Source organism: Pseudophryne corroboree, chromosome 9 (genome assembly GCF_028390025.1).
Source record: "Pseudophryne corroboree isolate aPseCor3 chromosome 9, aPseCor3.hap2, whole genome shotgun sequence".
In the NCBI taxonomy this organism is placed as follows: domain Eukaryota; kingdom Metazoa; phylum Chordata; class Amphibia; order Anura; family Myobatrachidae; genus Pseudophryne; species Pseudophryne corroboree.
Window position 1 is genome coordinate 90,624,616 of NC_086452.1, and position 15,537 is coordinate 90,640,152.

Below are 15,537 nucleotides of genomic sequence, written 5' to 3' on the forward strand. Positions count from 1 at the left end.
GAGGGTCGGAGGTTCGGTATTCAGAATTGGATTCTGCTAACCACAGACGCAAGCCTCAAAGGTTGGGCCGCAGTCATCCAGGGGGTGCAGTTTCAGAAAAGATGGTCAAGTCAAGAAGTTGTCTTTCCAGTAAACATCCTGGAACTCAGGGCTATCTACAACGCCCTTCAGCAATCCTCGTTTCTTCAGAATCAGACCATTCAGGTCCAGTCTGACAATGTGACGGTAGTGACGCACACAAACCGACAGGGCGGAACAAAAAGCAGAGCTGCAATGTCAGAGGTGTCAAGAATTCTCCTCTTGGCGGAAAAACACGCTGTGGTGTTGGCGGTATTCATTCCGGGAGCAGACTTCCTCAGCAGACACGACCTTGCACCTGGGAGTATGGGGCGTTCACTCGGAGGTGTTCCGGTGGTTGACACGTCGGTGGGGCTATCCACAAATCGACATGATTGCCTCTTGACTCAACAAGAAGCTCAAGCGGTATTATTCCAGGTCGAGAGACCCACAAGCAGTGCCGGTAGACACCCTGACAACTCCATGGGTTTACCAGCTGTGTTTCCTCCACTTCCTCTTATCCCAAGAATTAAAAAAAATAAAATAAAGGAAAAGGGTCAAGCAATCCTCATTGCTCCAGACTGGCCACGAAGGGCCTGGTATGCGGATCTTCTCGAGATGCTGCTCGAAGATCCGTGGCCTCTACCTCTTCCCGGGGATTTTCTGCGTCTATCAAGACTTACCGCGGCTACGTTTAACGGCATGGAAGTTGTACGGCTGATTCTAGCCTGGAGAGGGATTCCTGACAAGGTCATCCCGACTATGATCCAAGCCAAGAAGAGGGGTAACGTCTAAACGTTACCACCATATCTGGAAGAACTATGTCTCTTGGTGTGAGAGTAGACTCCATTCTGCTGTAGAATTTCATCTGGGACGTTTCCTGCTTTTTCTGCATTCGAGCCTGGCTTTGGGCCTATGTCTAGGCTCCATAAAAGTCCAGATTTCTGCCTTGTTTATTTTCTTTCAGAAACAATTGGCTTCTCTCCCTGAGGTCCAGACTTTCTTGAAAGGTGTTCTGCACATACAACCTCCCTTTGCGCCTCCCACGGCACCTTGGTATCTCAATTTGGTGCTGCAGTTCCTCCAGTCAGACTGGTTTGAACTGTTACATGAGGTAGACGTAAAATACCTTGCGTGGAAGACCGTCACACTATTGGCCTTGGCTTCAGCAAGACGTGTGTCTGAGCTGGGGACGTTGGTGGTCATTCCGAGTTGATCGCAGCCAGCAACTTTTGCTGCTGCGATCAACTAGAACACGCCTATGGGGGAGTGTATTTTAGCTTAGCAGGACTGCGAACACTTGTGCAGCCCTGCTAAGCTTAAAAAATTTCAAGCAAAAGAAGACTAGGCCTATACATAGTTACCCTGTGCGATGGATCCAGCGATGATGGGCCCAGCTTTGACGTCACACCTCCACCCTCCATTGTCCTGGACACGCCTGCGTTTTACTCACCACTCCCTGAAAACGGCTCCAAACGGTCCGGATCCGCCCTGGAACTTCTTCCTGTTAATCTTCTTTGCGGTCGGCTCTGCGACCGCTTCCATCAGTAGTTGCGACGTAACCCGGCTACCCCTGTCGCCAGGCAACGTCGTGCACTGCGGCCGCCGCGCATGCGCATTCCGCGGGAATGACCCCCGTTGTCTCACAAGAGCCCCTACTTGATTTTCTTTAAGGACAGAGTTGAACTCCGGACTCGTCAGCAATTTCTTCCTAAGGTGGTGTCCGCGTTTCACATTAACCAACCTATTGTGGTTCTGGTTGTTAAGGACACCTCTGCTGCTTCAAAGTCTCTGGATGTTGTGAGGGCTTTGAAGGTGTATGTAAAGAGAACAGCTCGTCACAGGAAATCTGACTCTCTGTTTGTTGCCTATGATCCAAGTAAGATTGGGTGTCCTCCTTCGAAGTAGTCTGTTGCACGCTCGATCAGGCTCCCTATCCAGCATGCTTATTCCACGGCAGGTTTGCAGGTTCCAAGATTTGTACAGGCCCACTCTACTAGGTCGTGGGTTCTTATTGAGCGGCTGCTTGGGGTGTCTCGGCTTTTACAGCTCTGCCGAGCAGCTGCTTGGTCAGGTTCGAACGTTTGCTAAGTTTTACAAGTTCGATACTTTGGCCTCTGAGGACCTTCAGTTTGGTCGATCAGTTCTGCAGGAACCTTAGCGCACTCCCACCTGGTTTAGGAGCCAGCACACCTAATCAAACTTCTGTAGTGCCCATGGCTCCTAGTGGACCTGTCTATACCCCATGGTGCTACATGTATTACACATAACTAGATATTGGTTGTCTTTACGCCTGTCAGGTTTTTATCTAGTGCATTCACATCCTTTAAATTGTCATTTGTGTTTGCTTTGAATGCCCACAGTCTCTGGATCTCTTTTATTACCTGGAATACCTGTTAGGATCTATTGGCTTTCTAGTGGCAGGCTACATGTACAGATGTAGCCACGCTCATCCAGCCTGCAGCATGGGCACGCTTGCAGCGCCATAGGCGCACGTTTGCCTTAGTATGCAGAGCTGCTCCTTAGTACGCTGCCATGTATTTCTATGGGCACGCGTAGTTGGGCGCATGCCCTAGTCGCAGGCACACTTGCTGTGCCTGGCCTGCCACAAATACGGCAAGCTGCAGGCTAGATGAGCATTTGTCACGTCCGTATGCCAGATCCTGTGGCGTTGGTATATACAGTGCTGGATGAAAGTGTTGATGGGAAGCAGTGAATATAAAAAATGAAGAGGGAATCGAATGGTTGAGACCCTTATGTCACAAGGAATAGACCACATTCACAGGGTTCAGTAGTTGTAATTCTAAAGGATGCTGGCATTGTTACACTATCCTGGCTTTGGCTATTCTGTAGGCCGTCTTTCATCAAAAGCTACCCTCCAATTGGGACTCTTAGTGCAAACAATATGGGACTGTACCATACGTGAATCTTTATCCGTGCTCCCTACTCTTTATGGCCTTGGTTCTTCTGCATCGTGATTTGCACCTAATAGTTCATGGGGATCTTGCTGTACTAAATATTGCAATGATGGGATTAAAACCAAGCTATATGGAATTAATAGATACCCCTATACCTATGTTGGAATAAATGTTATCTTTAATACCTTTATAGAAGATAACTATTATCGTGTATGTTTTTTGGGTTATTGCTATGATCTGTGTTTTCGAGGGTTATTTCTATCTCCTGCTCCTTCTTACCTACAAGGCTGATCTAGTCCTTTCTGAATGTCAAGTAGTAGGAAGGAGTCGGGGAGTTACTGCCGTTGGGCTTTAATTGTATTGTTTTGCAGATGAAAAGAAATTCTTGTATTTTTGTTTTAAGGGCCTGCAGAGCCATCTTCACAGCAAAGAAGCCTTGGATCTCTGTAAATTGCTGACGATGAGAGCTCATATCACTTACTCTGAGAACATGGACAATCTTCACTTTGATCTTCGCTGGGCGGCTGTCACTGTAGCGAATACATTTGAAAGTACTCCTATAAAGCCTGTCCCAATTATACCCACAGCCCTAGCCAGGAACCTGAGCAGTCACCATAATATTGCACAGCTTCAAGGCACACACAAATGCGGGTAAGTGTTCCTTAATGAAATCAAAATAATGTGTTTCTACAAATGCTTGTTTTTTTTTTTTTTTTTTTCCACCGTTGCAATGAAGTGTTTTGTGAAGCACTTGTTTTGTTTCTGTTTTACTCATTTTTATATATTTTTATTTTACGTAATTTTACTTTGAATGTATGGAAACTAACTTTTGAAGTTAGGGAAAAACAATCTAGATTAATGAAGAATAATATTAAGCTTGATTTAGGTCTTGCTGAGCTAGGTTTAATTTGAACGTGTTCAACTTGAGGGAGGGTATTCAGCGGAGGGATAACTGTTCCAGACAGCATCCACAAAGTTATGTTGGAACGCTGACACGTCTCCAACATCAGCAGTTGTCTCTTGCATACAATAAAGGAGTACAGGAAAATGAAGCATGTAGTAATATCACAGTGGCTTATTGACCCCGCCCCTTCCTCCATCAGCATAGGTTTTATCGAGGGATGGTCTGTATATAGTTTTTAGTTATAGAAACAATACATCGAGGTTTTGCATGAGCTGTGTGAAGAGGTGGTAATCCAGGACAATTGTGTAGGAGCAGAAGTAACAAAATATTCTGGAATATTTCATACTTGCCAAATGACGTGTTAAGGGGAGAAGTCACATAGGATGCCCTTGAGCTCCCAGGCGGCAGGATCACATATGATGCATTGTGCGCGGTCCTTTTGCATACGATGTATCGTACGCGATCCCAGCCAAGGCTTCGGGATCCGACAAATGTATAGTGCAGCCCTTGCGATCTCCAACTGCGATCTGATGAGCACGGGGCCGCGGATCGGAATCTGCGGTAAAACGCCTGCGATTTGCCACTTTTCATCTGATTTCTCGGCCCGATCCGTCGAAATCTGCCCAAATCGCAGAAGTGTATGGGCACATTTACTCTGATGGAGGGTAGGGAGGCAGATAAATTCTATTCTAGAATGCATTGGTTTCGGAAGAAAAGTCTGATCAACACAAACACTGCTTATTCTACTTACATTTTATTTTCCTCCTATGTAAATAGGTATCTGACAATGGATCAAACACGGAAACTGCTCCTTGTTCTGGAATCTGATCCAAAGGCGTATACATTGCCACTTGTTGGAATGTAAGTTTGTGTGTAGCTATGTATATCTGAATTTTGAGTCCATGTTAATAGTAATGATGTGGTTTCCATTATTTGCTTAAATGACCCAAACTATAAAAGCGGGGCAGATTAAGGGGTATATTCAATTGATGTCGAATTGCGGCATGGATTCGTCCGTTTTTGGATTCAACACTATTCGACAGCCGAAACCCTCCACCCGGGACCCTGAATTCGACATATTCAATTAAAAACGGATTCGACACGCCCTCTGTCGAAAACGGACGAATCGTCGAATAGTGGGCGGCCTGGATTCGACTTCCCGCCGTTTGGAATCCTGTATAGGGCTTGTTTGTTGCATGCCCAGCAGCCATTTTGTGAACCTGCAGAGCGGAGTGAGGAGCTGCAGCGTAATCAATTTGGTTTTGGAGTGAGGAGTGGCTTTGGAGAAGTGTATCCTGGGTAAAACTGTGGAATCATGGGTACATTTCCCTCAGCGGAGTACAGGAAAAAATATTCTTTTAAAAAATCGAATACATAATACTGTGGGTCATAAATAGAAAAACCAAGTAGATAATCATATAAATAGATATGCTATTAGAAATCAAAAAAGCACCAAAAAATAAAAGTATTTAGGATTTCTTATCAGCTCACGCCAGAAAAAGTAGGCGTAATGAAATTGACGAAATGAATGTCGAAAAGCACTGATGTCGAATCGACATTCTTCAATTGAATATACTTTTGTCGAAATGACGCATTTTTAACATTACAGACATGAAATTGTCGAATAGTCAAGTCGAAACTGAAACTACAGGTTTTTTGTCGATAAGTGCCGTATTGAATTGTCGAATCCGATTCGACATAGTTTTTTGGTCGAAAAAGCCCCGTTTTTCAACAAATTAAGTTATTTGACATTGAATATACCCCTATATAAGGCATGAAAGCCGCTGTAACAGGTCCTAGTGCCTTCCATGTGTTAACTGCAGAAGGCAGGTTCTGCTTATAGCCCGTGGAGGTGGTATCAGAATCTGCTACTTAGACTAATAAATGCGCAATGTGAGCTGTAGACAGATATTTAGATCTGCTCCATAATACTTCATATTGAACGCCGTCTATAATGTTTGCTTTCAGTATTTCTCAATTTCTTTTCAAATACCAATATAAAAAAATAAATTGTATTATATTGCAGTATGTTTCTCAGATGCTCCGTGCCCCCTAGCAGTATTCTCTACTGGTGACTGTACTGTCATATGCAGAAGAAGAAAAAAGGATTGTCCAAGTTACAATTGTAACCCAGCATCTCCCAGCTACCTGCCATGTCTCTATCCAGTCCTCACGCTGCTTCTAGTTGTGTTTACTGAAGTGACCTGTTCATACGCTGCGTTTATAGCGATAAAGGACGAGATCCCAGCATATCTTGGTACTGCAGTATAGGACCAGCACAGGGACTGTACAGCAAAGAACTGACCCCTGTATCGCTCCAGACTTATGCCAGTGCCCCATTAGTACAGCTGATAAGGTGAAGAATTTTGGAGGGAGAGGAAAGTTCACATAACAAAGTTAGAAGTGTACAGTATATATGCTTGGGGAGAATATAGATATTTTTTTTTTCTCTAACGTCCTAAGTGGATGCTGGGGACTCCGTAAGGACCATGGGGAATAGCGGCTCCGCAGGAGACTGGGCACATCTAAAGAAAGCTTTAGGACTATCTGGTGTGCACTGGCTCCTCCCCCTATGACCCTCCTCCAAGCCTCAGTTAGATCTCTGTGCCCGAACGAGAAGGGTGCACACTAGGGGCTCTCCTGAGCTTCTTAGTGAAAGTTTTAGTTTAGGTTTTTTATTTTCAGTGAGACCTGCTGGCAACAGGCTCACTGCATCGAGGGACTAAGGGGAGAAGAAGCGAACTCACCTGCGTGCAGAGTGGATTGGGCTTCTTAGGCTACTGGACATTAGCTCCAGAGGGACGATCACAGGCCCAGCTTGGATGGGTCCCAGAGCCGCGCCGCCGGCCCCCTTACAGAGCCAGAAGGCAGAAGAGGTCCGGAAAATCGGCGGCAGAAGACATCCTGTCTTCAACAAGGTAGCGCACAGCACTGCAGCTGTGCGCCATTGCTCTCAGCACACTTCACACTCCGGTCACTGAGGGTGCAGGGCGCTGGGTGGGGCGCCCTGAGACGCAATAATAAACACCTTGGATGGCAAAAAATGCATCACATATAGCTCCTGGGCTATATGGATGCATTTAACCCCTGCCAAAATACATAAAAAAACGGGAGATAGGCTCCGCCCCCTTATCGGCGGCCTTATCTCCTCAGCACACTGGCGCCATTTTCCCTCACAGCTCCGTTGGAGGGAAGCTCCCTGGCTCTCCCCTGCAGTCACTACACTACAGAAAGGGTTAAAAAAGAGAGGGGGGCACAAATTAGGCGCAGTATTAACTATACAGCAGCTATAAGGGGAAAAACACTTATATAAGGTTATCCCTGTGTATATATGTATGTATATATATATATATATATATATATATGTATATATATATAATATATATATAGCGCTCTGGTGTGTGCTGGCAAACTCTCCCTCTGTCTCCCCAAAGGGCTAGTGGGGTCCTGTCCTCTATCAGAGCATTCCCTGTGCATGTGCTGTATGTCGGTACTTTTGTGTCGACATGTATGAGGAGAAAAATGATGTGGAGACGGAGCAGATTGCCTGTAATAGTGATGTCACCCCCTAGGGGGTCGACACCTGAGTGGATGAACTGTTGGAAGGAATTACGTGACAGTGTCAGCTCTGTATAAAAGACAGTGGTTGACATGAGACAGCCGGCTACTCAGCTTGTGCCTGTCCAGACGTCTCATAGGCCGTCAGGGGCTCTAAAGCGCCCGTTACCTCAGATGGCAAATATAGACGCCGACACGGATACGGACTCCAGTGTCGACGGTGAAGAGACAAATGTGACTTCCAGTAGGGCCACACGTTACATGATTGAGGCAATGAAAAATGTTTTACACATTTCTGATAATACGAGTACCACCAAAAAGGGGTATTATGTTCGGTGAGGAAAAACTACCTGTAGTTTTCCTGAATCTGAGAAATTAAATGAGGTGTGTGATGATGCGTGGGTTTCCCCCGATAACAACTGATAATTTCTAAAATGTTATTGGCATTATATCCTTTCCCGCCAGAGGTTAGGGTGCGTTGGGAAACACCCCCTAGGGTGGATAAAGCGCTCACACGCTTGTAAGGGCTCTATCCTCTCCTGAGATGGCCGCCCTTAAGGATCCTGCTGATAGAAAGCAGGAGGGTATCCTAAAATGTATTTACACACATACTGGTGTTATACTGCGACCAGCAATCGCCTCAGCCTGGATGTGCAGTGCTGGGTTGGCGTGGTCGGATTCCCTGACTGAAAATATTGATACCCTAGATAGGGACAGTATATTTTTGCCTATAGAGCATTTGAAAGATGCATTTCTATATATGAGTGATGCACAGCGGAATATTTGCCGACTGGCATCAAGTCTAAGTGCGTTGTCCATTTTTACCAGTAGAGGGTTATGGACACGTCAGTGGTCAGGTGATGCGTATTCCAAACGGCATTTGGAAGTATTGCCTTATTAAGGGAGGAGTTATTTGGGGTCGGTCTTTCAGACCTGGTGGCCACGGCAACAGCTGGGAAATCCACGTTTGTACCCCAGGTCGCCTCTCAACATGAGAAGACGCCGTATTATCAGGCGCAGTCTTTTCGTGGATAAGCGGGCAAAAGGTTCCTCATTTCTGCCCCGTGACAGAGGGAGAGGAAATAGGCTGCAGAAATCAGCCAGTTCCCAGGAACAGAATCCCTCTCCCGCCTCTGCCAAGCCCTCCGTATACGCTGGGGCTTTACAAGCAGAATCAGGCACGGTGGGGGGCCCGTCTCAACGAATTTCAGCGCGCAGTGGGCTCACTCGCAAGTAGACCCCTGGATCCTTCAGGTGACATCTCAGGGGTACAAATTAGAATTCGAGACGTCTCCCCCTCGCCGTTTCCTAAAGTCGGCTTTACCGATGTCTCCTTCTGACAGGGAGACCGTTTTGGAAGCCATTCACAAGCTGTATTCCCAGCAGGTGATAATCAAGATACCCCTCCTGCAACAGGGAACGGGGTATTATTCCACACTGTTGTGCTACCGAAGCCGGACGGCTCGGTGAGACCGATTTTTAAATCTAAAATCTTTGAACACTTACATACAGAGGTTCAAATTCAAGATTGAGTCACTCAGAGCAGTGATTGCGAACCTGGAAGAAGGGGACTACATGATGTCTCGGGACATCAAGGATGCTTACCTTCATGTCAAAATTTACCCTTCTCACCAAGGGTACCTCAGGTTTATGGTACAGAACTGTCACTATCAGTTCAGACGCTGCCGTATGGATGGTCCACGGCACCCCGGGTCTTTACCAAGGTAATGGCCGAAATGATGATATTCCTTTAAAGGAAGGGAATTTTAGTTATCCCTTACTTGGACGATTCCCTGATAAGGGTAAGATCCAGGGAACAGTTGGAGGTCGGTGTAGCACTATCTCAGGTAGTGTTGCTGCAGCACGGTTGGATTCTCAATATTCCAAAATCGCAGCTGGTTCCGACGACTTGTCTTCTGTTCCTAGGGATGATCCTGGACACAGTCCAGAAAAAGGTGTTTCTCCCGGAGGAGAAAGCCAGGGAGTTATCCGAGCTAGTCGGGAACCTCCTAAAACCGAGCCAAGTCTCAGTGCATCAATGCACAAGGGTTCTGGAAAAAATGGTGGCAATCCCATTCGGCAGATTCCACGCAAGAACTTTCCAGTGGGACCTGCTGGACAAATGGTCCGGGTCGCATCTTCAGATGCATCAGCGGATAACCCTGTCACCAAGGACAAGGGTGTCCCTCCTGTGGTGGTTGCAGAGTGCTCATCTTCTAGAGGGCCGCAGATTCGGCATTCAGGACTGGGTCCTGGTAACCACGGATGCCAGCCTGCGAGGCTGGGGAGCAGTCACACACGGAAGGAATATCCAGGACTTATGGTCAAGCCTGGAGACATCACTTCACATAAATATCCTGAAGCTAAGGGACATTTACAATGCTCTATGCTTAGCAAGACCTCTGCTTCAAGGTCAGCCGGTGTTGATCCAGTCGGACAACATCACGGCAGTCACCCACGTAAACAGACAGGGTGGCACTAGAAGCAGGAGGGCAATGGCAGAAGCTGCAAGGATTCTTCGCTGGGCGGAAAATCATGTGATAGCACTGTCAGCAGTATTCATTCCTGGAGTGGACAACTGGGAAGCAGACTTCCTCAGCACGACCTCCACCCGGGAGAGTGGGGACTTCACCCAGAAGTCTTCCACATGATTATAAACCGTTGGGAAAAACTCGACAGGTATTGCGCCAGGTCCAGGGACCCTCAGGCAATAGCTGTAGACGCTCTGGTAACACCGTGGGTGTACCAGTCAGGGTATGTGTTCCCTCCTCTGCCTCTCATACCCAAGGTATTGAGATTGATAAGATGGAGAGGAGTAAGCACTATATTCGTGGCTCCGGATTGGCCAAGAAGGATTTGGTAACCGGAACTTCAAGAGATGCTCACGGAGGATCCGTGGCCTCTACCTCTAAGAAGGGACCTGCTCCAGCAAGGACCCTGTCTGTTCCAAGACTTACCGCGGCTGCGTTTGACGGCATGGCGGTTGAACGCCGGATCCTGAAGGAAAAAAGGCATTCCGGATGAAGTCATCCCTATCCTGATCAAAGCCAGGAAGGATGTAACCGCAAAAACATTATCACCGCAATTGGCGAAAATATGTTGCGTGGTGCGAGGCCAGTAAGGCCCGACGGTGGAAATTCAACTGGGTCGATTCCTACATTTCCTGCAAACAGGAGTGTCTATGGGCCTGAAATTGGGGTCCATTAAGGTTCAAATTTCGGCCCTGTCAATTTTCTTCCAAAAAGAACTAGCTTCAGTCCCTGAAGTTCAGACGTTTGTAAAAGGGGTACTGCATATACAGCCTCCTTTTGTGCCTCCAGTGGCACTTTGGGATCTCAATGTAGTTTTGGGTTCCAAAAGTCACATTGGTTTGAACCACTTAAATCTGTGGAGTTAAAATATCTCACATGGAAAGTGGTCATGCTGTTGGCCCTGGCCTGGGCCAGGCGTGTGTCAGAATTGGCGGCTTTATCCTGAAAAAGCCCTTATCTGATGTTCCATTCCGACAGGGCGGAATTGAGGACTCGTCCTCAGTTTCTCCCTAAGGTGGTTTCAGCGTTTCACCTGAACCAACCTATTTGTGGTGCCTGCGGCTACTAGGGACTTGGAGGACTCCAAGTTGCTAGACGTTGTCAGGGCCCTGAAAATATGTTTCCAGGAGGGCTGGAGTCAGGAAATCTGACTCGCTGTTTATCCTGTATGCACCCAACAAGCTGGGTGCTCCTGCTTCTAAGCAGACTATTGCTCGTTGGATTTGTAGTACAATTCAGCTTGCACGTTCTGTGGCAGGCCTGCCACAGCCAAAAATGTGTAAATGCCCACTCCACAAGGAAGGTGGGCTCATCTTGGGCGGCTGCCCGAGGGGTCTCGGCTTTACAACTTTGCCGAGCAGCTACTTGGTCAGGAGCAAATACGTTTGTAAAATTATACAAAATTGATATCCTGGCTGAGGAGGACCTGGAGTTCTCTCATTTGGTGCTGCAGAGTCATCCGCACTCTCCCGCCCGTTTGGGAGCTTTGGTATAATCCCCATGGTCCTTACGGAGTCCCCAGCATCCACTTAGGACGTTAGAGAAAATAAGAATTTACTTACCGATAATTCTATTTCTCATAGTCCGTAGTGGATGCTGGGCGCCCATCCCAAGTGCGGATTGTCTGCAATACTTGTACATAGTTATTGTTACAAAAATCGGGTTATTATTGTTGTGAGCCATCTTTCAGAGGCTCCTCTGTTATCATGCTGTTAACTGGGTTCAGATCACAGGTTATACGGTGTGATTGGTGTGGCTGGTATGAGTCTTACCCGGGATTCAAAATCCTTCCTTATTGTGTACGCTCGTCCGGGCACAGTATCCTTACTGAGGCTTGGAGGAGGGTCATAGGGGGAGGAGCCAGTGCACACCAGATAGTCCTAAAGCTTTCTTTAGATGTGCCCAGTCTCCTGCGGAGCCGCTATTCCCCATGGTCCTTACGGAGTCCCCAGCATCCACTACGGACTATGAGAAATAGAATTATCGGTAAGTAAATTCTTATTTTTTTTTATGCATGTTTTTTCATGCAAGTGTATTTATAGTGTCTTGTAATGAACTCCAAGATAAAGGGTGCCGGTTCTGAGTTTTAAGCAATCAACTATGCCCCCGGACAAACCAAGCTGCACTGCAGGTGGGGCGGATTTAAAAGTTGGCTAGAGAGATATGAGAGGAGCGTGTCCAAACTTGCATCTAAATTGCAGTGTAAAGTGAAGCTGTCCAACATTTGTTGGCTTTGTGCAAAAACTGCCAGTATTTAACCTGCATGCAAATAATAAAATCTATGTTCACCCTTTGCATTGCAGTATGGTTTTATCAGGTGAAAAAATATTGCTTTGCTTTGCTGTCCATTCCAAATCAGCCCTTTTAATATGCAGATAGGAGGAGTAGTGAAAGTGGAGGAAAGGTGCCTCCTGTATCACCAGAGGTGCAGCATAAGGTGGTGTTTTTGAATAGTAACAACCTAGGGCGTATGAGTTTGCCATTTGCAATGACAAAAGCAAGGGACTAAGCTATATTACAGTATATTACAGGAATTGTGGGGCAGATTTATTAAGCCTGGGGAAGTGGTAAAGTGGAAGGTGATAACGCACCAGCCAGTCAGCTTCTGTCATTTTTCAAACCCAGCCTGTTACATGGAAGTTAGGAGCTGATTGGCTGGTGTGTTATCACGTCCCACTTTTATCACTTCACCAGGCTTAATAAATCTGCCCCTGTGTTGCTTATTAACCCCAGTGTACAGATGTTGTCTATTTTCCAAATACGTCTGTTCATTGTTTTATCACGTTCCATGGTTTCTAATAGCCCACACTGATGTGGCCGTCTTGCTACATGTAGATGCTTCAGATCTGTCCCTTTTGCCTGAATAGTTTTTCTTGCTCTTCTTTTTCAGTTGGATGAGTGGGATTACTCACATCCATAGTCCACAGGTCTGGGCTAGCTGTCTGCGCTATATGTTCAGCTCTTCAGTTAAAGAAAGGTGAGTAAAACCCAATGGCCCAATCAGAACGCTACATCCTAACTGAGATTCTAGTGCAGAGATTTTCAACCTTTTACAACTCGCGGCACCCTGTACAGGATTTAAAAATTTCCAAGGCACACTCAAATATAATGGTGATGCATGGTGCAGTTGCGCGTCCTAGTATGTCATGTCGCAGCTTCTCCATAGGTAACCCCTGAGCCACATCTGAAAAAGCCAGAAGAGCCCAACACTACCCTGGCCCAAAATTAGAACTGTCTCTGCATCCACTAAACCCACCAGTATTAATCGTTCCAGGGCCTCAGTAGCGGCAGAACACTGATGGGCCTGGCTCTGCTTCTATGGCGGCACATCTGGAGACTGCTCAGGGCACACTAGTGTGCCACGGCACAGTGGTTGAAAAACACTGTTCTAGTGTATGTCTGGCTGCTATAGGTTATACTTGGTGGGTTTTTTGTTTTTTTTTTAACTTTATTTTAAGTAACCTTTATCCCTGCAAAATTACTACTGTGACCATGTCATTTCATGAGGTGAGTATAAGCGGTGCAGTGGTCATTGCTGTAATTTTATCTTTGTTTTCTCAATCAATTTTTAAAAAACTTTCATGAGCTGAATCGGCTGAAAAGTATTTCTAACAAGAGGAAAAATACATTTTGAATGATTGTGATTTTTTGCGTCACCCTCTTCAGAAAGTGGCCTGTCTTTTAACTGTTGTATATTCATCCATCTTTTAATGTTGTTTCTCCACAGGGTACTTTCAGAGGGCGGTAGCTTCCTCATAGTCCTCTATTCGCTCACCCACAAGGAGCCGGAGTTCTATGAGTGCGTTCCTTGTATTGGCCACGATCCCCTTGGCTTTCAGTTGATGACCTGTGAGGATGGGTTACATCTTTTCAAAGTGAGTTAAAGATTGTGTTGCATCGATTTATTCTGGAAGTGGGTGAGTAAGGAATAGCCTAAAATGCGGGTTTATTTCAGAACGTGGAATCTACAAAACAATCTTACCTTCAGTACGAGCTTAATACTCCAAGCCAGGATTCAGAAGCAAGCTTATTTAATGAAGTTTCCAAGACTACTCTGTAAGTTTCTTAAACATTTTATTTAAATCTGGTATCCCTGCTGAATTCTGACATTAAAAGAATAAAGAAATGTTAAGAACAGTGTAGCTGCTTTTTATCTTGTAAAAAGATCACAACATTGTTTTCTTTGTGGGGGGGTCCATCTCTTATTACATAGTCCAAGACACATTGGGAAATACATTTGTTGCTATTTGATATAAATCCCATGTAAATACTGTATTAAAGCTTTAATGTGTTAACGGTTTTCAGCTAAAAGGTGAATCCTGCAAACCTTATTCATATATCCTCCTTACAGATTGAAACAAAATGTATCTCCCAGTAAGTTATCAGTAAGTGATCATGATTCTGGAGTAGAAGATGAGGATTTTTCTCCTAGGCCATCTCCTCGGCCTCATCCTTCCTTTCAACAGGTAACCATGACTGTGTGTGCTTAAAGGGCAAAAAGATATCAGAACAATCCTAAATGTTTCTTAAAGCAGAATTTTTTTTAAAATTACTCTAGTGGTTTTTGGTTTTTCCCATTGTTTCCGAACTGTCTTTCTAGAAATCATTATCTCTTTTTAAAACTGTTCTGGAAGGTAAACAAACAAACTCCAGGCAGGCCATGCAAGCTTTTAGCAATAATTGTTTTGTGTGTGTAGATAATATGATTTTAATTACCTACTGGTAAATCCTCTTCTCGTAAGAGTTTAATAGTGTGGGCTGGCCCCTCCTACCAGACTCCGTCTAGAAACTGTGCCCGGGGAGACGGACATACTTCGAGAGAAGGAAATACACAGATAGTGGTGAGATTCACACCAGCTCACACAGAACAAGAGGAAAGCCAAGTTAACCAACTTGAAACAATTCAGCAACAACTGAACCAACCATACTTAACCAAGTAACAAAGCAGGAATACGAAGCACTGGGCGAGCGCCCAGCATCCCCTACGGACTACGAGAAAAGGATTTACCAGTAGGTAATTAAAATCCTATTTTCTCTTACGTCCTAGAGGATGCTGTGGTCCACATTAGTACCATGGGCATGTACCAAAGCTCCCAGTACAGGAGGGAGAGTGCTGAGGTTTCTGCAGAACTGATTGACCTCAGAGGCCAAAGTATCGAACTTGTAGAACTTGGCAAACGTGTTTGACCCTGACCAAGTAGCCGCTCGGCAAAGCTGAAGAGCCGAGACACCCCGGGCAGCCGCCCAGGAAGAACCCACTTTACGGGTAGAGTGGGACTGAACAGATTTTGGAATCTGCAATCCTGCCGTAGAATAAGCATTCTGGATAGTAAGTCTGATCCAGCGAGAAATGGTCTGCTTAGAAGCAGGACACCCAATCTTGTTGGGATCGTAAAAAACAGAGTGTGTCCGACTTTCTGTGACGAGCAGTTCATTTCACATACATTTTCAAAGCCCAATTGAGATAATTGAGGTGTCAGTAGCCACTGGCACCACAATAGGTTGGTTAATATGAAAAGCCGAATGACGACCGCCGACAGTGCCAGCGCATGCCTTTCCGCGCGAGTAG

At 45.8% G+C, this 15,537-nt stretch overlaps 1 protein-coding gene across 1 annotated transcript in view; it reads left to right on the top strand.

The window, feature by feature from the left end:
* STIL (STIL centriolar assembly protein) overlaps positions 1-15,537 on the top strand; it is a 121,238-nt gene that overhangs the window by 50,261 nt on the left and 55,440 nt on the right. Inside the window, exons 6-11 of the mRNA XM_063939594.1 lie at positions 3,379-3,626; positions 4,657-4,740; positions 12,859-12,945; positions 13,696-13,843; positions 13,924-14,024; positions 14,320-14,434. Coding sequence (XP_063795664.1) covers positions 3,379-3,626; positions 4,657-4,740; positions 12,859-12,945; positions 13,696-13,843; positions 13,924-14,024; positions 14,320-14,434 — 783 coding nt within the window. The remainder of the gene's footprint in view (positions 1-3,378; positions 3,627-4,656; positions 4,741-12,858; positions 12,946-13,695; positions 13,844-13,923; positions 14,025-14,319; positions 14,435-15,537) is intronic.